Source organism: Uranotaenia lowii, chromosome 2 (assembly GCF_029784155.1).
Source record: "Uranotaenia lowii strain MFRU-FL chromosome 2, ASM2978415v1, whole genome shotgun sequence".
In the NCBI taxonomy this organism is placed as follows: domain Eukaryota; kingdom Metazoa; phylum Arthropoda; class Insecta; order Diptera; family Culicidae; genus Uranotaenia; species Uranotaenia lowii.
Window position 1 is genome coordinate 350,693,517 of NC_073692.1, and position 25,000 is coordinate 350,718,516.

A 25,000-nucleotide genomic window follows, 5' to 3' on the forward strand; every position below is an offset into this window, starting at 1 on the left:
CTTTGAATATTGAGTGCAATTTTTTGAAAATTTTCTAACTTTAGGTAAAGTTTTAGGTGCAAAACTAAAACATTATTTATTGGCAAAATACCTCCGAAATAGCTATTGCTCATTATCTTCCAAATGAGATCAGAAGATTTGCAATATGTCCTAAGACGGCTGAAATATGAACGATCAAAATTTGAATGTTTTTTAGCGGGTGATCCCAAACTTTTGGCCGGCAGTGTATATACTCTGGCTATCTTATGAAGAACCACGGGACAAATTTAATGGAACGAATACTTTGTTATTCGTCTATAAAATTTCAATCATTTAAATCATTTGTCATGAGTATGTAAATAAATCGAATGAATTGTTACACGTGGTGTCCATTTCCAATTTAGTAAATTAGAGAAGGTTTAAGTTATCAGTATTGGTTTTTTATGATGTCAAATGACTTAAAATCAAAAGCTTCGTATAGTGCGTGTTTTGGAAGTTTCATATAAGCTATACACTGCCGGCCAAAAGTTTGGGATCACCCACTAAAAAACATGCAAATTTTGATCGTTCATATCTCAGCCGTCTTAGGACATATTGCAAATCTTCTGATCTCATTTGAAAGATAATGAGCGATAGCTATTTCGGAGGTATTTTGTCTAGATATATTTTTTTTAGTTTTGTACCTAAAACTTAACTTAAAGTTAGAACATTTTGAAAAGGTGCACTCAATATTCAAATCCGACCATCTCGGGATAGGGTGGACCAAATCTCAAAATTTGAGTTGAATTAGAATCCCTTTCCTTTATTTCTCAAAACACAATCAACACAAATTTATGCAACTATTTAAGAATGTACTTTTAATTAATAAAATAGACACTTGAGTTATCGTCCAAAAGTTTGGGATCACCCCTTAGTATGGTGTATCGGCCAAACGTTTGGGATCATTCTTTTAAAAACATGCAACTTTATCTTTTTCAATCTTTCTTATCTAACATCGTATTGCAGATCTGAAGGGTTCATTTGGAAGCTTAGGAATTGTTGTTTTTTTTTAAATAAATTCATTCAAAAATTATATTTTTAAGTGATAACTTTAAAAAATCACCTGAAATTAATTGTTTTTTTTTTAAAGTTCCCACTTATGATTCAGAATTTTTATTGGTTCTCACTTTAAAATATAATTTTTGAATAAATTTATAAAAAAAAAAACAAAAAACCCTAAGCTTTCAAATGAACCCTTCATACTAAAGGGTGACCCCAAACTTTCGGACGATAACTCAAGTATCTATTTTATTAATTAAAAGAACATTCGTAAATTTTTACACAACATTTTTTGATTGTGTTTTGAGAAGTAAAGGGATTCTAATGCAACTCAAATTTTGAGATTTGGTCTACCCTATCCCGAGATGATCGACTTTGAATATTGAGTGCGACTTTTTGAAAATGTTCTAACTTTAGGTTAAGTTTTAGGTACAAAACTAAAAAATTATTTCCGGGCAAAATACCTCCGAAATAGCTATTGCTCATTATCTTTCAAATGATATCAGAAGATTTGCAATATGTCCTAAGACGGCTGAGATATGAACGATCAAAATTTGCATGTTTTTTACTGGGTGATCCCAAACTTTTGACCGGCGCAGTGTATAAGAGTAACAACCTAGTAACATTTTTTCTTGAGTTTCGTACTGAATGCTGAACTCACTTAAAAAGTTCATGAACTCCATATCTTTCTTTAAATTTTGTTTAAGAACTTTAAAAAGTGTTAAACTGTGTTACATTTCAAATGTTTGAAAATTTTGTAAGGCGAGGGCTCCGAAACGCCAATCATTAGAAAAGATTTTTCCATTAGTGATTACCTTTTCAAGTGATTGCATGTTTCCAGTTCGAACTTCCAGCTGCGTCAATTGTTTACGCATGCATTGCAATGTAAGAAAAGGACCTCAATGACGACGGACTCCCAACCAAACAACTCGCTAACAAAGAAAATCCGGGAGATTCCCTTACCGTTTTTCTTTCTAAAGATTTGAGCATGAAGCAGGAAAAAACGGATGTCGTTCCCTTAATGTAATTTTTTCTTCACGTCTACATTGCATCGCACTAATATAAAACCGGCATCCTGAACCAGGTACCTACACGTCGTCGTAACTTGGCTTTCCCACGATCAGATACGATGCCGTACGACACGAAGCGGGACCGAGATTTCTCCCCTTCGGCTTTTTTTCGGGAAAAAGAACCCGCGAATCCCATAAGGGTGTACCTTTGCACCACTTCTATTTCGACTCGTTGCACTCTTTTGTTGAACGGAAATTTTCGATTGGCGAACTTTCTTGACTTCGCGTTTGAAGTTAAAATGTGAATTGGTTTAACTGATTTTTGGAACAAATCAATTTTTTTAATAACACAAAACAAAATTTCAAGGATTTCAACAATCACAAAAGAAACCGCAAATTTACGAAATCCCAATTTTCTCTTGGAGATAATCCATCAATTTGGTCACAGATCACGTTTGGGAAGGTTTCCCTTTCACTTACCTGGGATGTCGTTGAATCGCTTCAACTTGGCTTTGGCGAACATTTTGGTAACGGTACCTATTGTAACGGCGTTTAGAAAACTTTGCACAACTAAACAATTTCTCAACGGTTAACGAAAAGGTAATAACACACTTTCACGTTTAACTTTGGCAAACTCTAAATTTCACAAAACTTGTATAGAGGGTTTTTTTTTGGGTGTGATAAATAAATAGCTTACAACTGAACTAATATAATGGTAACAAAAACTAAACAATTTTCTTTAAATAAAAACCAAAAATCGTAATGTTAAAACACTGTTTTGCTTTCGAATAAATCTGTCCCTAACGTTTCTTTTCTTTTTGGTTCGTTCTGCGGGTTCACTTCGCGCCTAATCCATAACGGCTATTTTTCGTTCTGCTGTTCGGTTAGAGAAAAACCGTTTCGTTGTTGTGTCTGAATGTGACTGATCCTGCGCAGTTGTTCTGCACTCGGCCGGGGTCTGAATCGAAATGAGGAACCCATCCATGCGGGCAGCTGAAAGCCGAAAGGTTCTGCCAGTTTTCCCTTCGTTTTGCTTTCCTTCCTTCCCCCTATAGATCGATCGGATGGGACACACGGTAGTCGGTTGAATTATGAATTAAACTTATGGCTAGGTATCAACTAACACCAAGCGCAAGGAAGGATGTCGTCCTGATTGTGAAGAGTTTTACTAGCCACGTTCGGCCGTAATTCATCGTTTCGGTATTTTAAAGGGGGAAAGTTGTGTGCGGGAAAAAATGCTTACAACCACGCGACCACGACACGTAAGGAGACGCAAGACGAATCCCAAAGAAGACGCAAGACAATTTTGAGGCGTTGCGTTTTGTGCAACATCTTTTCGCGCCTGATTTTTCATAAATTTTTTGCTAAATAAGTTTAATCAATTTGTATTTCTTATTCGAGATGATAAAATCAATTAAAAATCGAACTTGTGCCTACCTATATTTTTCATAACGAGAGTATTTGAGATTTGTTTAGTTTTATCGGGCACATTTTCTAAGTTAATGCTAGTCAGGTCCGAAGACGTTGGCGTAACTTTTGCTGTTGTCAGTTTGGTGGACCAATAATTTCAGTTGTCCAAGTAAAGTGTAAAAGTTTTTAAAGGCTCCCTCTTGCTGACACTCCCACATCGATTTCCACATTTTCAGTTATCGTTTTATGACAAGTAACTTATGACAACACATTTTCAGTTATGTTTTATGACAAGTTACTGCAGGAATGTGAGCTCTCAAACTTCTTTTTGGCGTAGATTTTGAGGCGGAGATTCAAGTATTAAATTAAATTTTCAATCTAGTTTAATTTTCCAATACTTGAGGAACGCTTTCTAGTCTCGAACTGAAAATGGAAAATCAAAAAACCTAAGGGTAAAATTTTACGGTGGAAATTAACGTGTTCAAAGTTTCTTAACTCTGAATACAGAACATTAAAATTTATAGTCCCCGAAGACGATATTCTCGTCATTGGTGACTTCAATATGCCCGGTTTGAAGTGGTGCTCCAACCATGGTAGCTTTTTGTACCCGGATCATGTGCGCTCTACATTCTCGGCGCCTTCAAACATCATACTAGACTCCCTGAGTACGGCAACCTTGCGACAAATTAACAGAGTTACTAACGAAAACGGCCGTATGTTGGATCTCTGCTTTGCTAGCGAAGGGTTTCGTGTTCCGATCATTGATTCGGCTCCTGCTCCGTTCGTTAAGGCAGTACAGCATCATCCAGCTTTACTGGTCTCGCTCGAGGTTACTGGATTGCATGCTTCTGTCGAAAAATCAGCACCTTTCTATCTCGACTTCACTTCACTGGTTTACGAAAGAACTGCGTCGACTGAAGACGGCGTATTCCAACTCAAATGTTGCAGGATGACAACACTGCGAACTCTGATTGTGGAATCAGTGCTCTCTTTGCTCAAATATTCTCGAGTAGTCGAGTACCTTTGCTACTGCTTCAACATCCCCAGAACATGTGGAGAGTGGTGTTAGGAATGTTTCGCCACTCGGCTTCTGCATGAGCACGATTGTAGTAGAGGATGCGGTCATATCTAAAGTAGCGGCAAAGCTCAAAAACTCCCTCTCTACTGGCCGGACGATATACCATCTACCTTTTTAAAACGATTAGTGCCTGTTTTACTGACTCCTGTGAGACTTATCTCCACCCTTCACTGTGGAAGGAAGCTTACATGTTTCCGGTTCATAAAAAGGGGGATAGGAGAGATATCAACAACTATAAATAGAGGAATTTCTGCTTTATGTGCAATCTCCAAGCTATTCGAATTAGTCGTCATGGATCCGATTTTCTCGCACTGTAAGATTTTTTTTTCAATCGATCAGCCCGGTTTTATGTCCAAACGCTTCACGACAACTAACCTGTTGACCTTCACCTCCTTTGCTAAAGCCATTTATACCGATTTGTCAGCAGCGTTTGATAAGGTGAACCAAGATATCGCCATTGGTAAGCATGTACGCTTAGGATTGCTTTACTTGACTGGTTCCGTAGTTACTTAACTTGACGTAAATTGACAGCTCGCATTGGAGACACTCTCTCCAGCCTGTTCTCTGCCTCCTCCGGTGTGCCCCAAGGTAGTCACCGAGGACCGATAATCTTCTTAATCTATTTTAACGATAGGCTCTCACTCCTCGACGGCCCGAAACTTTGTTATGCTGATGACCTTAAACTGTTTTACACCATAAACGGTCAGGACGACGTTGATTTAATATTTTCGCACAGTGGTGCGACATCAACTGCCAGCATCTGAATCGCAGTAAATGTGCTGTCATCAGTTTTTCTCGAAGGCGGTAGCCTTTTTGCGCGTAGTACTTATTAGGAGATGAGTCCATTGTGCGAACCACATAAATGATTTGGGCGTAATACTCGACCGTAAGCTAGACTTCGAAACACATACGAACTACGTCGTCGATAAAGCTTCTAGAAGCCTCGATTTTTTATTTCGAGTGGACAAGGAATTCAAGGACGTGTACTGTCTGAAGAGCCTGTATTGCAGCATAGTTCGATCCTTCCTCGAATACGCATCAACTGTCTGGTGTCCCTACTACCAGAACGCTAACGAGCGGCTCGAGGCTATCCAGAGGCACTTTTTGCGTTATGCCCTGAGACACCTTAACTGGCAAGACCCGTTACACATGCCAAGCTACGAACATCGATGTCGTCTCATAGACATGGGTACTCTTCAAGCCCGAAGAAATGTAACACGAGCTTCTTTCGTCGCCGATCTACTGACATCGCGAATCGATTGTCCAACGCTACTGGAAGCTATTCCTCTTAGTGTAAGACCCCATGGATTGAGAAACCAGGACCTTCAACTGTATGTTCCCATTCGATTGAACAACTATGGAGCCAATAGTGCTTTCATCAGTGTTATGAAAACGTTCAACCGCTTTTCCGAGCTCATCGACTTTGACGTTTCGAGGGATATTTTCCGAAGAAAAGTTTTAAGAATATAAATATATAAATGAATAAATAAATAAATAAACATCCTGATAATCATTCTGCTGTATGCACAATTCACCTGCATTTTAAAAACCTTTAACAAAAAATTTGAAGGTGTAAATAAGACTTGCATTATGTGAGTTGAAACCATTATCCAAAATTAAATTAACTTCCTTATAATTTAACCCTAATCCGCTGTTGAGTGTCAATATGACACTATTGGAAGTTTGGCGGATTGTATTTTTATTCAGGCGCATCCAAATGAAAAAAAAAATCTTCTGGGACCGTCAATGAATTCTTGAAATCTTACTTTTTTTATAGATTCACCCTGAAAACCCAAACAAAAAAAATTCCATAATCAGACTTTGACTGTCAATTTGACACTCCTCGATTAAAATCGCTGTACTCTCTTGTTTCTCAACCGATTTGTACAAAATTTATAGTTTTAGAAACCTCGTGATGTAACTCAAATATGTTTCACAGACAATATTCAGTTAAAACACTTCAGTTTTCCGTTATTCAAATACTAAGAAAAAAAATCCGGAAAACATGCTTCGGAAAAAGACTGTATATCGGCTGCGAAATGCTGAAACCCCCCTTCTTGTCCAAGGTAACTGAATTGTGAAGCTAAAATAAACTTGTGCGCAACCGAGGATATACAGTACCGTTCATAATTGTATAGAAATTGAAAGCACGCACACTGTCACTTCGATTCTGAACTTCCATAACTTTTTACTCGTATGATATTTTTTGATCAAATTTTCTGCGATAGATAGATCAACTATCACACTATCATTTCACAATATTTGAGCTTTCTGGCGTTTGTGTGGCCTGAGATACAGTAATTCTACGAAAATCGGACTTTTTGTCCGTGACGTCTGAAGTTTTTGAAAAGTTCTATCGATCAAATAGGGATCAGAAGTTACGCGAGGTACAATATTTCAGGCAGAACCTAGAAATGCGATTTCTATAGAATTTTGGACGAATGTAACCATAGATAAATCCTATTTTATGTTTAACAACCAGTAAATCTATTTCAACCAAAAAATCAATACAATATCGCGAGATTCTGATTTTAAAACACAAATGGATAATTTATTCCATATTTTGTTTTTTTTCATTGCTTTTGCCAGACACTTTTTGACTAATTTGTGGATGGAAACGACATTGCTCTCATGAATCGTCCAAAATTCTATAGAAACCGCATTTCTAGGTCCATGCCTGAAATATTGTACCTCGCGTAACTTTTGATCCGATCGATAGAATTTTTCAAAAACTTCAGACGTGCTAGCATTATATTTCAGCAATCACTCTACAAAATTTCAAAAAAAAAAAATCAGCGTAGTCTCAAAGATATTGCAGTTTGAATGGTAAAAGTCCAAAAAGTCCGATTTTCGTAGAATAACTGTATCTCAAGCCAAACAAACGCCAGAAAGCTCAAATTTTGTGAAATAATAGTGTGATAGTTGATCTATCTAACGCAGAAAATTTGATCAAAAAATATCTTCAGAGTGGAAAGTTATGGAAGTTCAAAGTCGAAGTGACAGTGTACGTGCTTCCAATTTCTATACAATTATGAACGGTACTGTATTTTTTTGAATTTTTTTTAAAATAATGACCACAAAAACTTTAAAAAGTGGTGTAAAAACCGTACTTTTCAATCAATGAACCGTCAAAATGGTTTAAGTCATACCAGATAAATTTTGAAAAAAGGATTGGAAAGTAGACATAATTTGGCACATTTTTGCATTTTTAGATTTTCAAAATACGAATCACAGAATTTTTCAAACATTTTCAAAGGTAGGTAGCTGTTTTCCTGAAGTTTTATAACTTTGCAATTTCTTTTTTTTTAAGGAATTTAACAGCAAACTATCTTTCTTCCCAACAATTTGCAATTTCTCAGATTTTTTAAACACCTTTATTCTACTTTACACTAGATTTTGAGTATATAAATGTAAGATTAACAATTCTACTAAAGTTTTACAAAAAAATCTCACTTGTTGATAGATATTTGAGAACTGTTCTAGAAATTCATGCTTCAAATTCTATTGTGAATAATGTTCGATTGCGTGGCTGTAATTTAATTAAACTTTCAATAAAGTTAGCTAGTAATGTATTGCTTACGTCTGCAAAATTTGATGACAATCTGTCAGCCCCTAGATTTTCCCGGTTCGGATAAGTGCGAAAAATATCTTGTCAGTTTAGGCTGGAATCATTCCGGATGTCAATCCGGCCAGGATCAAAATTCCTGGCCTGTGTGCGGATTTTGGATGCTGTACCCAGTTTATAATTTTTGATGATTTCCAATTCGGATCATCATTTAGACAAAATCCTTATACGATTCTTGGTTTTGCAAAACGAAAAATTCCAAATGCAAATAAGAGATTTCTGGTTTATGCTGAATTCAGCTTCGGAGTTAAAATTAAGATTCATATGTAGCCCGAAGTTTAAATTTATTATCAAGATCAAAATATTAATATGTGAATTTTATGAAGGTATCAAATTGCAAGAGATCGTTGTTTAAATTTTTTATTGTTTATTAATTGTTCATTTTATATTCAATCAGAGTCAGTTTGAAACACAACACATTATTATTGTAAAATAAGATAGGGTAAAAGTTGAAGGCTTAAAACCCTCTTTAAATAAACAACAACAACTTAAAATGAGAATTGATTTTGGATTTTGAGTTCTTTAAACAATCTCTATTTTAATTTGAATTATTTTTACAGGATTTCAATGAAAAAATAAATTGTGAATGATAATTTTGTAAGAACTTGTGCTTGATCTTCAGATGAAAATTCAGCTGGAAATATATTTATTGGTTTGTTGTTTAAGGTTATTTATATAGTAAATACTTAAAACAATGTTTTAAACTTGGAACTCATATTTTAATCTAGTTTACAGAAGTTGAAAACAAATCTGATTTGAACCGCAAACTTAATTTCTTAACACATTAAGGACCTCGAAGTAATCTTATCCGGAAAACATCGATATTCGACATTCTATATCTCAAAAATATCTGGTCTAAATTCTATACATTTAGTATTTTTGAGTTACCAAAAGTGTTGTGTTCAATTTTGTAGAATATAGCTTCATGATTAAATTTGTAAAAATTGAGTGATGCTTTTGAATGTAGCACATTCGTCTCGTATTTGATCCGTAATGTGTTAACTTTATTTTTAATTTTTTTACACATTTTCATCGATGTTTTTCTTTCAAATGAAGTCTTCAAGAACCCTCATTTATTTCTAAAAGCTTCTTAAAAACTGAACTTTTAGGACTATTTTAGCAGTTATGATTTTAAATGAATAACTGATAATGTAAAAGCACTTGAAGAGGAGCTCGAGTAGGCGTTGACTCGTGCGGACGTCGATATTTTTTGCTCCGTGAAAAAATCGTTCTAGCTAAGAAGCAAAAAGTATAAAAAGAGGAACTAAGATTAAATCAAGTTTAAAATAACTGCTAAGGTGTGCGACATTGTAAAGTGATGTGTAGCAAAAAAACAACAGGATATGGGAAGAAACAAATCAACTTCAAAAACTTTGGTTGCATTAGGTTCCGATTCCGGATTCCGTAGCGACGGTTCTGAATCTGTGAAGAATATGTCCTATCGATGATAACTAATTTGATGAGATCCAACATTTTTTGGACTTTTACATTGTATGATTTTTATATAAAGTAATTGAATATTATGCACGTTATTCATATGCATAAGAAGCGTTTGGTAGGAAAATCCACGCTTTATTACTCCCCTTGTTCCAGTATCTTTTGCGGTGTTTTCTACATGGTTGATCTGGTCGTAGTGATATCTGCAATGCAATAATGTATCAGATATTATGTTGAAATGAAAAATGAAGGGCGCAAGCTGGGACACTTTCTTTTGCTGCTAGCTAATTTCTTAGTTATCGAACATACAAAATTTTGACAGATTTGTTTTGCCTGTCAAAAGTTTTATTCGACCTATTTTATTCAAGTTTTAAAATTAAAGCATTTTTAAGATATTTACGATGCGAGAGAAATAGAAAAAAATATTTTGTACAGTTTTGTGGAAAAGTATGCCAACACTGTTAAAAATGCCCATAAAGCTCAAATCTTGCGTTGGAGTGAAGCACATGATCGGCAACTACGGTGAAGGGTCATCAGGGAAGTCAAGGCTCATACCAGAATTTTTAATTTTAATAAGCGCAAACTTAAATGTAGATCGCTGAAATGACGCGCAAATTTTTATCCGAGGAGCTGAAAGTGATGCCTAGCTATGAGTCATTAAAACCTTACCTCAAGAACAAATTTTTGCTTGGTCCAGAGCTTGTAAGCTGTATAGCCAGTACCAAGGTTCTGAGATAAACGATTTCTGATTGACGAAAAAACTTGTGAAAACTATTTCAAACAATTTCGAGCGGTTGAATCCTATAACATTTCTGCTCGTGGCAAAGTCCCTAGCTGATTAAAGTATGTTATTGCTGGCTGTTTTGTAAAAAATATAATCATGATACTAGAGCGAGTAAATATCTTTTTTTCCATAACTTTTTTCAAGAACAATGTGTTCAAACACAGTTTGTTGTAAGAATTATTTTTAATATTTTTTCAACGACCTGTTGAAGAATTTTAATGATTACAATATCTGTGGTGTTTGAAGCACTGTGAATGAAATTATGTGAATACCGATAGGAATATGAACCGCATCCTCTACACACATCACAGGTAGGTAGTAGATGAAAGGGGGTACGCAACAATACCAAAGCATAGAATCCTTGCACACAGCATAACGCACACATAACCCGGTGTAAAACATGAACCTCGTTCCCAATTGTCGTGCGTCTGGCAAGGGTCCTGCTCACTTGGCGCGCTTTAAGCACATAAGCACTAACAAGCAGAGATTCGCCAAAGAAAAATCATCTTGGATAATTGGAAAAAGGGACAGAGGCAAAATAATACCTGTACCAACTTGGCAGATTTTTTTCTTATCCTTCTTTATATTTATCTCTCTGTGGATTTTATTCTGGCGTAAAACTATTAACGACTCGGTGGCAGATTTAGTTTTCACCGTTTGTCTTGAGGATAAGAAAAAAACAATCCGGATCGAACGGAAGGACGACCGGTTTAAAGGTTCCTCAGAAAACCGATTTGAGGATTTCGTCTTTGCATTTGCATACGAAGGGTATGATTAATCTTGTCCCGGAGTTGAGATGACAATCTATTCTTATATTTCTCAGTCTAACGCTTTTTCCTGCTCTAAATTTTTAAGCGAACAAGGGACTCAAATCTTAAATATAAATAAGTATAATGTATAAGTAGAAATCATTTCAGGTAATTTTAGCACGTTCGAAGATTGTTATGAACGTTTTGGAAAAGTTTTTGAAGGTTTGTCGTTGTTTTTTTAGCATGCAGAATGATTTGCTTACTCAAAGTTCATGCTGGGACGGTTCCCAACAATCATTGACCCTTGGCAAGAAGGAACAATATATGGTCAATTTTATTGAATGCAGTAGAAACACGTGCACGTGAAACTTATCCTGAAAAATCTGTTCATAACATCTGTCTGATCGGAATGTTGTCGCCTGACAGACCAGTTGATAAAACAGAGGTCTCATTAAAGTGTTGCTCCGGCGAATTGAACGAATTTTGTAGCGTTTATTTTTTGTTTGTTCTGGGAATTATTGTTCCAAAAAGTATTAGACATCAAAGCTACGGTAGGTATAGCTTAATTTTTGGTTCACAATTTTATACAACGAAGGGACGATTCTTATATTTCTTTGATAACCCAGGTGTTAAATTCTTTTCACAAATTGCATCCTAAGTCCAGCGGTCGGGTAGCATTACCCCAAAATATTTTTATGTAGGTCGATATTACCCCATGGCGAAGAGCAAAAAACGAATATTGAAAAAAATCTTTCATAACGTTTTGGAGAAATGATGTTGATTCATGTTCGATAGAGTTGCTTCAAAATTTGGATTTTTGTTGTAAGACCGATGTGCTGGCTGCGGTAAACCTTGACTACATGTTCGAAATTGATCTCTATCTTAAATCTATCGATCTCCACGTTTAAGTATCTTTTTCCTCTTTTTTCTCCTTCTTTTTGGATATATTAGTTTTAAAATAATGAACTGTAAATACTAAAACCAGACTACATAAAACCAATACTTGACCATTAAAAGAAAAATAGTGTGAAAAATAAATATGTGACGTAGATTTAAGCAATTGATGTAAAAAAGAAACTTTGGCTCCGTAATACTAAAAGGTTTGACTGCCGTTGGAAGCATAATTGTCACAAGTTACAAAAAGGCAAAGCGTGAAAAACGCAATCAAAGTTTCACAAAAACACTTTGCTGTTATCGCACAGTTTCGCAATTTTTGTTGACTTCAATGCCGTAAATCTTTAAAGTATACTCCTATCATATGAGCATCGATAAAATTTTTTGAAAATGAACTGTTTTTTCAATGGAAATCCTTGTATGACATTTATGCCGTGAAATTCTATGAATAGGTACTCGAAAAATGGACGCATATTTGTCACACCACGAACATTTTCCCAGTAGGTAGTTGTTTGATTTGGCATTTCGTGTGAGGCTCTTGTGTTTTATTCGTAAATGGAAGCTTAAATTGGAAAAAATCAGGTCTGAATCGGATTATTTGAAAGCGTACATTATCTGGTGACAAACATGAAGTCTGTAACGGGTTCGATCAATAAAACGGCATGGGGGAGCAATTTGCGGCAGCTCACTCTCTTTACAGGAAGCAAAATTTCTTCAACTATTTGTCAGCTGCCGTGCTGAAAATGTCGCAACCTCGAGAGAAGCGATACCAGAAGAGGACAATCAATCCGTTTGAAGTGAATACGTTAATGGGACAAGTTCCGGATGGAGTAACTCTGGCGGAATAGTTCGTAAACATTAAAAACAGACATCTCCGGTATTTTGCGAAGTGCGTCAAAATGAAAAACTTAAAGCAATGCTGTGAAGCGGATACGTTTTCCAAGCGCCAGCAACGAACCCGAAGCTGATTGCAGAGTTTTTCTGGCACATGCTGGGATGTCCCGAAAACAAGTGATCCTACCCCTCTTTATATCTCCGTGATCCTCTCCCGACTATCACGTATGACACGTATGCCAAGTTTGGTGAAATTCTATTTAGACGTTCCGAAGTTATAACACGTTCATTTCTTGAGTGTGACAAATATGCGTCCAATCGTATCAGTGTGACAGTTATGCGTCCATGTGTTCCAGTGTGACAAATTGACTTTGAATTTTTCTTGAAATTTTTAGAACAAACATTGTGTTTTGACAAAGAATTTCCATAATACGCATCAAATTATAACGATTGGCATCAAAAAGTCAAAAACCGTCGAAATGTCACATGTGACAATTATGCGTCCAACGGCAGATTGAACCGATTGAAATTAACGAATAATAAAAAAAAATCCATGATTTGGCAGAATTTTTATGTTACGTTTACAGTTATGAGTAAATTTGATGTTTTATGTTTGTATGAAAAAATCGATTATTTTGTTTTGAAACATCAGCAGCATTTTTCTTTTCCTTTGGAGCCGAGCCTGCTAATGGTTTTTGTGCTAATTTATATATTCTTTAAAGGAAATTTTACGCTGAACAACGTTGTCGTAGACCGTCACTCCGTATCTTATCAAGCAAAAAAGTTATCAGCTATTGAAAAGGGTTTGTCTTTTGGCATCGAAAAACAATTAATTCAACTGACATCACTGCTGGTGCCTAGCAAGGTATTGCTTGCAAAAAAGTCATGCAATACCTCGATATGCACTAGCAGTGATGTCAGTTGAATTGACAGTTTTTCGATGCCAAAAGACATACCCCTATTCAACAGCTAATAACTTTTTTGACTGAACAGATACGGGGTTAGGTCCTCGACAAAGTAGTTCAGCGTAAAATTTCCTTGAAAGAATTTATAAATTTCCGAAAAAACCATTGGCAGGTTTCGGTGATTTTTCGGAGAGTAATAGGATTCAATATTCCCATACAAACCATAAAGTTCAAATTTACTCATTTAAACGTTAGGGTGCTTAATCGGAATAACGCACGGCACCCTTTCAAATAAATGAATTTCTAATCAAATCATTTAAACGTTACTTAAAAATTCTGCAAAAAATCATGGATGAGTTTTGGACCAAAACGAAGTTTTTTAGAGCCCAGTATAGTCACTTATTCAAAGGTTGTCGAGTTTCTGGGGCTTATTCTGCGACGCGAGTGACGTGACTCACGAAATTTCATATCGTTTTGCTGGCTTAAAAAGTCTCTCTGGTCTCGAAATTTTCGTTCGGATGAGCTGATATTGGTCTTCAGAACTCATCGATACAGAAATTTCTTTGCTGAAGCGTTATCTGGAGTCAGGACGAAGAAGTGAAATTTCGTGAGTCACGTCACTCGCGTCGCAGAATAAGCCCCTCTATTTTGTTCATCAAAGCAACACTCGATGTTATAAGGAACAACAGAAGCAGATCCTTTTCTTGGATACTACACCCAGGGTTTGAGAAATTCAAAAGGGACTTCGAATCGACTCAGTCTAATGTATTAAAGCATAGGTAAGACCACGATTGTCTGAATCCTACTGTTTTCGCTTGCTTTTTATAAGTCTTCAGAAGTTTTCTGGTTTTATCACTCCGTGAAACTCTTTGAAGTTGATGACAATATTCTTCCAAGTTTATAAAACAAACAAATAGGCCATTAAAAATTTGATAAAATAATTTTATTTATTCAAACAACATACGAAATATTCTATCAGTGTAACATCATGAAAATATTTAAATTTCCTTTTACTGGTTTATACGTTTATCTTAAATTTTGGTGTCGTCCAAGGCTTTGAAAAAATTTCCGAAACTTTTTTGATTGTTACAAAAAAATCGAGATGTTACACCAGAATTATTTAAAATAAACGAATCTCCTAAAAATATAGTCTGCTCATAATCAGAATCTAAAAACTACATTGCGTACGAGGAAGAAAACGTGTGTTGGTGTTGGTAGTATTATAATGAAACTTATAGTATATTGTTAATTATGTGTATTGGATATTGGGTAGGATTATAAAAAAAACTTTTATAGTCCTTGAACTCTTATTAAGTTCACCAGACTGCGGACCTTAGTAAAAATTAAATTGGGTTTAAAGGTTAATTTATAAAATCTATAATTTCAACGTATATTAACATATGTAGCTGTAAAAATGCAAAATAATTAGGATTTTTATATTCGTTAGAAGTAAAGCGATACGTTTTGCTTAGAATAAAAAAATAAAAGTCGATCATCTGTTATTCTACGTTAGTATTAAGGTTGATCAGTTATAACAATTTCTTATCGCAGAAGTTGTTTTCGTGTTACACTTACAACGTTCCGTTTTGATTAGTATGATTCCTTGATATATATTGACAATAGCTTGGCTATCGTGTTTTCTGATTTTTTACAAAATATTTCTCCAACGTACGTATTGGTTACACGGTTAGTACGTTTTGGTTCACTGGGGAATTGTTGGTGGAAGCTGCTGCTGCTGCAACGAATGTTGATGAACTTGACCTTGTTCAAGGTCCGTTCCTTCCGGTTGAACGGGTTGCTGTTGGTGAATTTCTGGAAGTTGAATCTGGTGCTGCTGCTCGTCCGATTGGGGCGAGTGTTGGACGTTGTTGTTGTCATTCATCGTTGTAATCTCGTCCGCCGACATTTGACTAGGATGTATTAGAGGGGTATGCTGCGGAGGATGTTGATCATTGTTACCTACTGCTGGTGGCGGTGAGTATTGAGAATGCTGAGGAAGTTCTGCTGCGTAGGGTAGCTGCATCGGAGGTGGCAGCAGTTGGACGTTGGACGTATTTTGTGGCACGCTGTGTACGAAGTCTGTCTTTTTGTGGCAGTGTTTTTTCGCGTGCACGTGTAAGTTGCTCGGTTGGGCAAAGCCTTTGCCACAGGTTTTACAAACGTACGGCTTTTGACCGGTGTGGGTGTTGATATGGATTTTCAGTTGGAAAGCTAGCGCGAAGAAAGTGTGACAATAAGGGCACTGGAATTTCTTGTCTGCTCCGATACCTTCACGTTTTATGCGGTCCTGAGTGGTGTGGAGCTTTGTGTGAACACTCAAGTTACTGGGATGAGCAAAGGATTTGTCGCAAAGCTGACACTTGTAGGGTCGTTCTCCAGTGTGAGTATTTGTGTGCAGCTTCAGATTAATGGCTGCCTTGAAGCGAGCATCGCAGTACTGGCACTGGAAGCGATACTCAAGACGGTCTTGATTGGGACAGCCACCTTCTCGAGGAGGTCTCCCTCGACTACGTTTAACGTAACCGTCTGGTGTTAGAATCGTTTGCACTGTGTTGGTAGTGAAAGTTGAAGGTTTGGAGAAGTATTCCTGTTTCTGATCAACAGCATCCCGTTGATTTGATAGTAATTGATCTTCGTAGTGAACCTGTTGATGGTCCATCTGCTCCAGCTTTATTTTAGGTTCGTTGGACCAATCTTCGGCTTCGTATGGTCCAGTTTTGCCATCGGAATCATTTTCTTCCTTGGATGGACCTGCTCCATAACTTAGAGTGGATTGAGGTTCACCAATCGGGCGTTCAGCTGCCAATTCTCGAGCTTGCTGGGACTCAATAGAACTCTCGCCGTATTTCACGGGAAGGTGGTGATATTGGTCGTATTTCTGCTTGGGTGGTCGACCACGCTTCCTCCGAAAATCCGAAAACTCAAACTGATGTGCTGGGTGTGGCTGCTGCGGTGTAAATCCAACACTTTGTTGTCCATCATGCGGGGGGAGCAGTCCGTACTGATGATTTGGAAGATGTCCACTCACTATAGGATATTGATTAGGATCGTGTCGATTGTGGGCTATCATGTGAGCAGATGGATGATGGTACATCGTCGGAGGTGGCGATCGCCTTTCTAGCTCTGCATGAGGAACGGAATTGTATTCCGGGTTTGGAGCTTCTACTATCGTTCTAAGCTGGTGAACCTCTTCCAAGACGGAAGATTGCGGAGCGGCTACTTGATCTACAACTTCTTCCTTGGGATGAGCCGACAGTTGGAGATGTGCATGTTGCTGCAAGTGACGTTGCGGATGTTGAATCGGATGACTAGAGGATGCCGTTGGCGAATGGTCCGGAACTTCTTCTATCGGTTTGGCGCTCTCATTCGCGACAGGTTTTGGAAAGTTGTCGGCAATTCTACGAATAATTTCATCATTTTTAATACATTGCCATCGGAATTGGTAGAACTCATCCAGACGCGCTTTGCAGATAGTACACAAGGAAGATGGAATACCGTTTAGAGGAGATATCTGAAATAAATGTAAAAATCTATTTTTAACGATATATTCTAATTTAGACTGACGATTGTATTCTAGGATTACATAAACTCCATGAAAAGGATTTAGAATACTTAATGCCTTATCAGTGAACTTATTGTCTTAAGACTTTACAAACTAAATCAGGCTTTCATAACAGAACTCTATAGAAGTTAATCACACAATCTACTTATATCACATGAGCGATGTGATCCTGGAGATTCATGACCTTGAAAAATGGAACCTCAAAAATACATAAGATCATAATGAACCTCACCTGCAGCGTTGTGCATTCGTAGATCTTCTGCAGCAGAAACTGATCCCTCTGATCGTAGCATATCGGTTCCGTGATACCGTTTGCCGACAGGCACAGTCGACACATGTGATTACTGTTGCTGGAAGGACAAAACAAACTGTGTATTTAGCAAACTTATCCCAGGCTCAACACCGGTTCACCGTCAGATGATAGTCCAACGAAAAAAATTGTAAATATTTACACTGCTTCTACTTACGCCATTATGATTGCTTCCTTCAGTAGTATATTTTCCATTTTGCTCGCTCAGCAAATTCCACCATAGATCGGGAAAAGGAAACCTGCTGCTAATGGATTGAAAGAAAAAGTTTCACGCTTTGTTTTGATTTTTCCACCACCACCCTCGCGTTGAAGATCCGTTTTTGGGCTCGCTTTTCCGCACTATTCTAGACACGATCGGTGGAACCTTTTCCTACTGCCGAGAGTGCCAGCCAACCAGTGTATTTAGGTATTTTTTCGCCAACCAACAACCGGACTTCTTCACTTTTATAGGTACCTTCTACTATTTAGGTGCAGCAGACAGCAACATAACACACATCACACATTCCGATAAGAATGATGATGATTTTTATATTTATTCCTCGCTCGCGTTCGGCTTTCGACTGCGTTCCCGTTTTTGTCTCTATATTGGTAAGCTGCCATTCAGTGGGTGAGTCTGTGGAGGGTGGCAACCGCGAGAGCTCGAAAAAGCGACAGGGCACATGGTCAATGGATTGGTGCGGGAGTAAAGGGTTTGCTAGTTCTTGAACTTTAAATTTATGGAAATACTCGTTTTTCAAGTAGCAAAGTTCAGATTCATTAAACTTACATATTTATCCTAAATTTTCGAAAAATTTTCGAAAAATTATTAATTATTATGATTTAGGATGTTTCAAATAAGTAGGTATTATGTTTTCCTTGTTTGATTTTAATTCCTCATTTTTTTTAATTTTTGTTTTTGAAGTTTTGAATTTTTGCAAATTTTCGAAAATATTTATGTTTGAATTCTTGATATTTTTAATTTAGATATTTGCAACTTTTGAAATTTAAAAGTTTTTGTTTTCGTAAAGTTGGCTTGGATCTTGGGAGTTTTTAAATATTTAATTGGAAAATTTTGAAAAAGCGACAAAAAAGAGACGAAAAAGATACAAAAAAGAGAAAAAACAATAGACAAAAATAAAAAAAAATGCCAAAGAGAAAAGGAAAAATGAAAAAAGAAGACAAAAGTGGCAAAAACTAAAAATGACAAAGAGATACAAAATAAGATAAATAAGACGATAAAGACAACAAAACACAAAAAGAAAACAAAAGAAGACAAAAGAAGAACAAAAAAGACCAAAGAAAAAAAGGGCAATACAACAACAAAGAAAACAAACAAAAGACAAAACAAGACACTATAGAAGATAAAAAAAATCAGGAAGGCAAAAGAGACGAAAAGGGCCAAAAAGAGAAAAAAGAAATATAATCTGAATAATAGAAAAAAAATACATATATAAAAAAAAGAAAACACAGAAAAAGGTGACAAATAGACTAAAAATGAATGAAAAAATGGAAAATAGAAAAAAACAGAAAAAAAGAAACAAAAACAGTAACACATAGAAGAAAAGACAGAAAAATAGAAAAAAAAACATAAACAAGGACGACAAAAAGGCAGGAAAAAGGCGGAAAAGAATAAATAACTAACATTACAAACGACAGAAGAAGGCAGCAGAAAACAAAAGAATTGAAATTAAAGGACAAAAAAAAAACAAAAAATAACAGAAAAAGACAGAAAGAAACAAAATATAAAAAAAAATACGGAAAAAGAAAGAAAAAAAATGACTTAAAATACAGAAAACACAAAAAAATACAGAAAAAATGCTAGCAAGGAAACGACGAAAACAGAAAAAAAAATCAGAATAAAATCATAGAAATAAAAAAGGGCAGAATGTTTTGTATACATTTTCTTGAAAAAAAAGTTTCCAGCACCATGTTTAACATAAACCAGTTTAAAAGAATAAAAATGTAAAAAAAATTGACTCGATAGTCCATTGATTCGGTGAAAAATTAGATAGGTACTTACACGGATAATCGAGTCTGAATTGTATTTTAAAATTTGAAATTAAAAAATATAAATTGTTTTACTAGACATTTTGATGTGCATTCCCAATTTTTTCAACTTATTTTTTTACATTTTTATAATTTGAAAGAGTGAACAGTAAATCCGAGTATAAAAATTAAAACAGCCGTTTTTTTTATAAAATTGACACATTTAACTTGAATACTTGATCAAATGATGATCGTTTCTGGATTTCTTTCAGTTATAGTTGAAACAGAGAACGTTCGATGACGGAACAGATAACTAATAAATTATTTTATTTGAAATTAATTATTTTAAGATTCTAAAAGCACAAAAAAAGGGACGAATGGGTACTTACCTACTTTTCCGAGGCATGCCTCAATCACCATCGTTTTCCTCCAAAAACTGTGTGAGCAGTGCGGATTCGATGGGAATGGTGAGGTTCTCGGACCCGTCGGCGGTCCGCTTCACCTTGACCAGCTTATGGTCGATGAATTCGGTCAGCTGAGCTCTCAGCGCCAAATCCGTACTGACCAAAAACGCCTCCCGACACTTCCAATAGAGGTCCTTGAACAGCATTCCCTGGTACTGTTGATTGCCCTGGTTGGCGAGCTGATGTTTGGCGATCATTAGGAAGATACCTCGGGAGTTGGTGGTGAGAGATTGGAACACATTTTTCATCGATGATAGGGCAATGGCACCGGAGTTCTGGACCAGGAGAGAGTTCTCAAACGATGTTTCTACGGCGTATGGTAGCATGGTGGTAACATCCCACCAGGAAAAGTTGTATAGGCTCAGCTTGGATGAATCCCACACTGCAAAAGGAGGAATGTTATTAATCTTAAAAAGTATTGAATTTTTGGTAGACATACTCAAAGGCGTGTTGATGTGATCGATCGAACCGAGGACGTGGATGTTGCTCAATTTGGCTAATCGTGCCAAAACGGTTTGAACTTTGTGGTTCCGGATCGCGACTCCGTCTATGTTGTGTATCACCAGAAACAAATGGGTATCTGGAAGGTAGCTCAGTTCCTGCTCGATAAGCTCAACCACTTCATTCGGGTTGCTGCTGTGAATATTCAGGTCCAATATATCGACAGCAATCGAGTCCAGAATGTCCTTCAAGGTGAGCGAAGGGAAAAATCCGTTGATGACGAGAGCCGGATGATTTGCAATTATTTTTCGGTGGAAGGCTTGCAGCAAATTACGTTTCGATCCCAAACCGTATAGGAGGATATTAAAGCCTTCATCCATCAGGAAGAGCCATTTGGCAAAGTATTGTTCGTAGTCAATATGCAGCGATTGGATGGCCTTTTCGTGTTCTTTTGAACCGTGGAATTGTTTCAATAAACGGAATAGTTCGTCGTGAGGAAGACGCGGTGTATTCAGTCTATCCAGAGTATGATCGGATGTTACAACTTTTGAGCTGCTGTGGATTCCAAAATATTCATCGCTCTGAGGAATGTAATCTACAACTTTTCGCTGTTTGAGTTCCTTTTTGGAAGATTTTAGTCCAGGAGCAATAGCAATCGATGCAAGTTGACTACTAACAGGAGCGCGTTTTACAACTGGAACTGTAACTTCTTCCTCAGAATCCTCATCCTCATCCTGCTCCTCCTGACTTCCTTCACTTTCGTCGTCTTCGTCTTCTGATGAAGGGACAAAATCGCTCTCACTTGCAGCGAAATCAGAATCAGATTCGCTTCTAATAGCTTTGATAATATCTGAAAAAAAATAAACAAAAAGTTATGCAAAATTCCCTTTCAAGTGGCTTTAACTTCTAACACCTACCCTTCTTCAGTCGACTCCTGTCCCGGTGTGGCGTTTTGGCCAAGTTCATGTTTCTTTTAGCGCTGTGTTTAGGCGTCATCGGGCCAGCAGCCGCCATCGACTTCCGGGAAGATTTGGAAGGTGTTCCTCCCGCCGTAGTTGGTGTCTTCTGTACACTGGCCACAAGAACGTTCATCGAGTACCGCTTTTTAGGAGTCTTGAATCCATACACCTGTTGTCCTTCAACGTCAACTCGTTCCTCAAAAAGAGCAGTGGTTTTCATTCGACTGGCCAGTTCATCCACCGGACTCGCATCATCTTCAGATTCATCCGATACGACAACGGGTTCGTCTTTTCTACGAGACTGGGGCGATTTGAGCATCTGGACATACTCTTTGCCATATCGCTTGTTCGGTGATCGATGCCGGGTCGATCTTCTTCGATTGGTGACGTTCTCAGACGATGGCACTACGTTTTCTTCCGAATCCGATGGATCCTCTTGGTCCACTTTTTTAACACGATTTGACTTTCTGTGGCTCATTTCGGTAGAAATTTAAGCGGAAAACGCGGAACTTGCCAAAAAACTGCCGGAAAACGAACTGAAACCGACGATGGGAAAGTGTAAACAATCACCTTCAAAACAAAATCGCGCGCGCGTTTCCACAAAGGGGTCGCACATAAATGACGTAACACAAAATATATTTTTTCGCCTAGTTAAAATTTAAATAATATTTAAATTCAAATAATATTTAATAATTAAAACCTAAAGTAAAGCATTAAAATAAACCACGGGAAACAATTTTGGAACTTTTTCAAAAATATTAATTTTGCATAAAAGCAAGTTCAGTGGTGTTGGGAAAAAGTGGTAGAAATTTGGACACTTGTGTCGCATTTTGAAAACTAAACCATGCAAAAACATTTCCAAGAAAGATTCTCAATTCAGTTCGGCCTTCATTTTTTTTACAACACGTGTTCGATTTTCACAAGCTGCGATGCAAAAATAGCTCGATTTCTATCACATACGGCTGAAATTGAAATAGTGCTTTAAAAAAATACAACGCCCAAAGATCTTGAAAACATTTTTTCATGTTAAAATTTCCAAATGTGCTAAAAGTGTCGAAATTTTTACTATACTTTTTCCAAATATAATCAAACAAATATACCTCACTATCAGCCTTCTCCATACATCTCAAAAAGGACACGCTTGTCAGCACCACCTACTGACGAAAGTTCCTACTAAAGCCACTGATCGTACCGCTATCATCACCTCTAGCGTCAACAGCGCCATCTACAAGTCAAAAATCGGCCAGAAGTTGTTCAGATTGTCGATGTTTATACATGGTAGTTAGGACTTTCTCCATATGATGGCGTGCTTGATGTGTCGCCTTGTTGTTTGAAGAGTGAGGTATATTTCTTTTACTATATTTGCTTTTTCCCAACATTAGTGAACTTGCTCTAAAGTGACATCTAGTTGTGAGAGATTTGCCTGTAGTCCCTACCAAAATTTATTTTTTCTGTACGACAATGCCCTTTTTCCAAACCGCGGCAGAAAAACACACGCACACATTCAAAAGCGATCTTTCCAAATGTCAAAACATTAGAAACAAAACGAAGCCTCGGAACTTTTCTGGTAAGTTTTTTATACTTTTTATCCGTTTAATTTCCGTATTAAAATGTGTTATAGCTAAATTTTATTTTCTAAACTTCTAGTTTGACGATAAATCTTCAAGTGAAAACAAAATTTCAAGTTTGAATTAGTCGATTGGGTACAACGAGAAAAAACCCCGGAATCAATATGGATCAGTTGGCAATGAGTCCGGGATTTTCTATCCCGAGTATCGGGACGCCCCTGCATCAACCCGAAGAGGACCAACAGATTCTGCCACATGCCTACCAGCAGCAGGCTTCGATGCCAAACATGACCCCAATGGGTGGCCTCAGTTCGTATGGGATGCCCTCGATTGGGATGGGTACCCCGGGCAAAAGTATGCACACGTATGCGCCCAGTTTCGCGGCACCCCAGAGTATGATCCAGCCGCAGACCCCGCAAAGCCTTATGTCCCCAATGGTGCCGATGACGGAAACCAAACCATCGTCCACACCGAGTCAGAACCAGAGCGGCGGAAGTATCCGGGATCCGGATAACATCGGTAGCGTCAACATTCACCAAACGATGGGTCCGGCCACACCGATGACCCCGATGACTCCCAGCGAACCGGCTATCCTTCCGCAGCTGCAGAACATTGTATCGACGGTGAATTTGAGCTGCCGCTTGGATCTGAAGAAAATTGCCCTTCACGCCCGTAACGCCGAGTACAATCCAAAACGTTTTGCGGCCGTAATTATGAGAATTCGAGAACCGCGAACGACGGCACTGATTTTCTCCTCGGGCAAGATGGTTTGCACCGGGGCCAAGAGCGAGGAAGATTCCCGGTTGGCTGCCCGGAAGTATGCTCGAATCATTCAGAAGCTTGGTTTTACGGTAAGAAAATCCTTTTAAAGGTTCTAGTTCGTTAAACATAAATTTTTCTCACCCCAAGGCAAAATTCCTGGACTTCAAGGTACAAAACATGGTCGGCAGTTGTGATGTTCGGTTTCCGATTCGTCTGGAGGGCCTGGTGTTGACCCACGGTAAGTTCAGTTCCTACGAGCCAGAACTGTTCCCGGGTTTGATCTACCGTATGGTGAAGCCGCGTATTGTGCTGTTGATTTTCGTCTCTGGGAAGGTGGTACTGACCGGAGCCAAGGTGCGGCAGGAGATCTACGATGCTTTCGACAACATCTATCCGATCCTGAAGAGCTTCAAGAAGCAATAGTCGGTCGAAATCGGTTATATCTTTTTTTTTGAATTTTGGAACCATAGTTTAGTAGACAGAACCGTTTCCGGGAGCTAGAAAACAACGGAGTAAAATTTTGATTTTACCAAAATGAAAGTACACAACAACGTTGAGGATAGTAATTAGTAAGTTAAGATTTTTCACATGCATTATTATCTACCACGGCTGGACCAGTCAAGGACCGGTGAACTACATTATTAATAAGCAAGCTAGCGTTAAGATATTCATATCTTCACCTTCGATGATGGACATTTGTACCGGTTAAAAGGAAGGATCGTAATAAAGTCATTTTGAATTACAGGATAACTATTATTTCGACATGTTGTGTTTTTCTAGTGCTAACCCTTCGTAGTTGAGTGCATATGATGTTTGAGTTTTTGTGTAATATGTATTGTGTTCATGCATCATTTTTCATGGCCGCTCGAGTCTTTTTACTAGTAGTGCTTTTCCAATCATATCATCTTTGGTACAGTACACTTTTCAGCGCATTTTTGGCATAGAGTTAGCGCCGAGTGGCATTGAAATTTTGCAACCTCTTCTTTGGGTATACCATGTAAATTCATATAAAATTCTTTGGCTGTTCCACTAAGAAATGTAAAAAGGCGAAGTTTTTGTGTATTCGTTGCCTGCGGAATACGATTCGTGCAAGGTGATCAGTCAACTGGACCTAAAAACCCAGTATCATGCTGTGAAGATCATCCTGGTCGATGACGTGGCTTAGGAACTTGACTTGTGGAAAGAAATAAGGCACCTCTGGATGTATAGTTGGAATCTCTTGTGTT

At 37.5% G+C, this 25,000-nt stretch overlaps 4 protein-coding genes across 4 annotated transcripts in view; 1 reads left to right on the forward strand and 3 right to left on the reverse strand.

Moving 5' to 3' along the window:
• LOC129746387 (centrosomal protein of 83 kDa) overlaps positions 1-2,996 on the reverse strand; it is a 59,453-nt gene extending 56,457 nt beyond the window's left edge. The window contains exon 1 of the mRNA XM_055740023.1: positions 2,508-2,996. Coding sequence (XP_055595998.1) covers positions 2,508-2,550 — 43 coding nt within the window. The 5' untranslated portion in view covers positions 2,551-2,996. The remainder of the gene's footprint in view (positions 1-2,507) is intronic.
• Positions 2,997-14,664: 11,668 nt separating this feature from the next.
• LOC129745787 (Wilms tumor protein homolog) lies at positions 14,665-18,163 on the reverse strand. The gene is made up of 3 exons (XM_055739132.1): positions 17,773-18,163; positions 17,538-17,655; positions 14,665-17,254 (listed from the first exon to the last, which is right to left on the reverse strand). Exons 1-3 carry the CDS (start codon positions 17,808-17,810, stop codon positions 15,446-15,448), a joined length of 1,965 nt encoding a protein of 654 aa, XP_055595107.1. The 5' UTR covers positions 17,811-18,163; the 3' UTR covers positions 14,665-15,445.
• Positions 18,164-19,873: 1,710 nt separating this feature from the next.
• LOC129745789 (origin recognition complex subunit 2) lies at positions 19,874-22,040 on the reverse strand. The gene is made up of 3 exons (XM_055739133.1): positions 21,403-22,040; positions 20,484-21,335; positions 19,874-20,426 (listed from the first exon to the last, which is right to left on the reverse strand). Exons 1-3 carry the CDS (start codon positions 21,920-21,922, stop codon positions 19,990-19,992), a joined length of 1,809 nt encoding a protein of 602 aa, XP_055595108.1. The 5' UTR covers positions 21,923-22,040; the 3' UTR covers positions 19,874-19,989.
• A 908-nt stretch (positions 22,041-22,948) lies between these two features.
• LOC129745790 (uncharacterized) lies at positions 22,949-24,536 on the forward strand. The gene is made up of 3 exons (XM_055739134.1): positions 22,949-23,011; positions 23,092-23,863; positions 23,922-24,536. Exons 2-3 carry the CDS (start codon positions 23,177-23,179, stop codon positions 24,195-24,197), a joined length of 963 nt encoding a protein of 320 aa, XP_055595109.1. The 5' UTR covers positions 22,949-23,011; positions 23,092-23,176; the 3' UTR covers positions 24,198-24,536.
• The last annotated feature ends 464 nt before the right edge of the window (positions 24,537-25,000 follow it).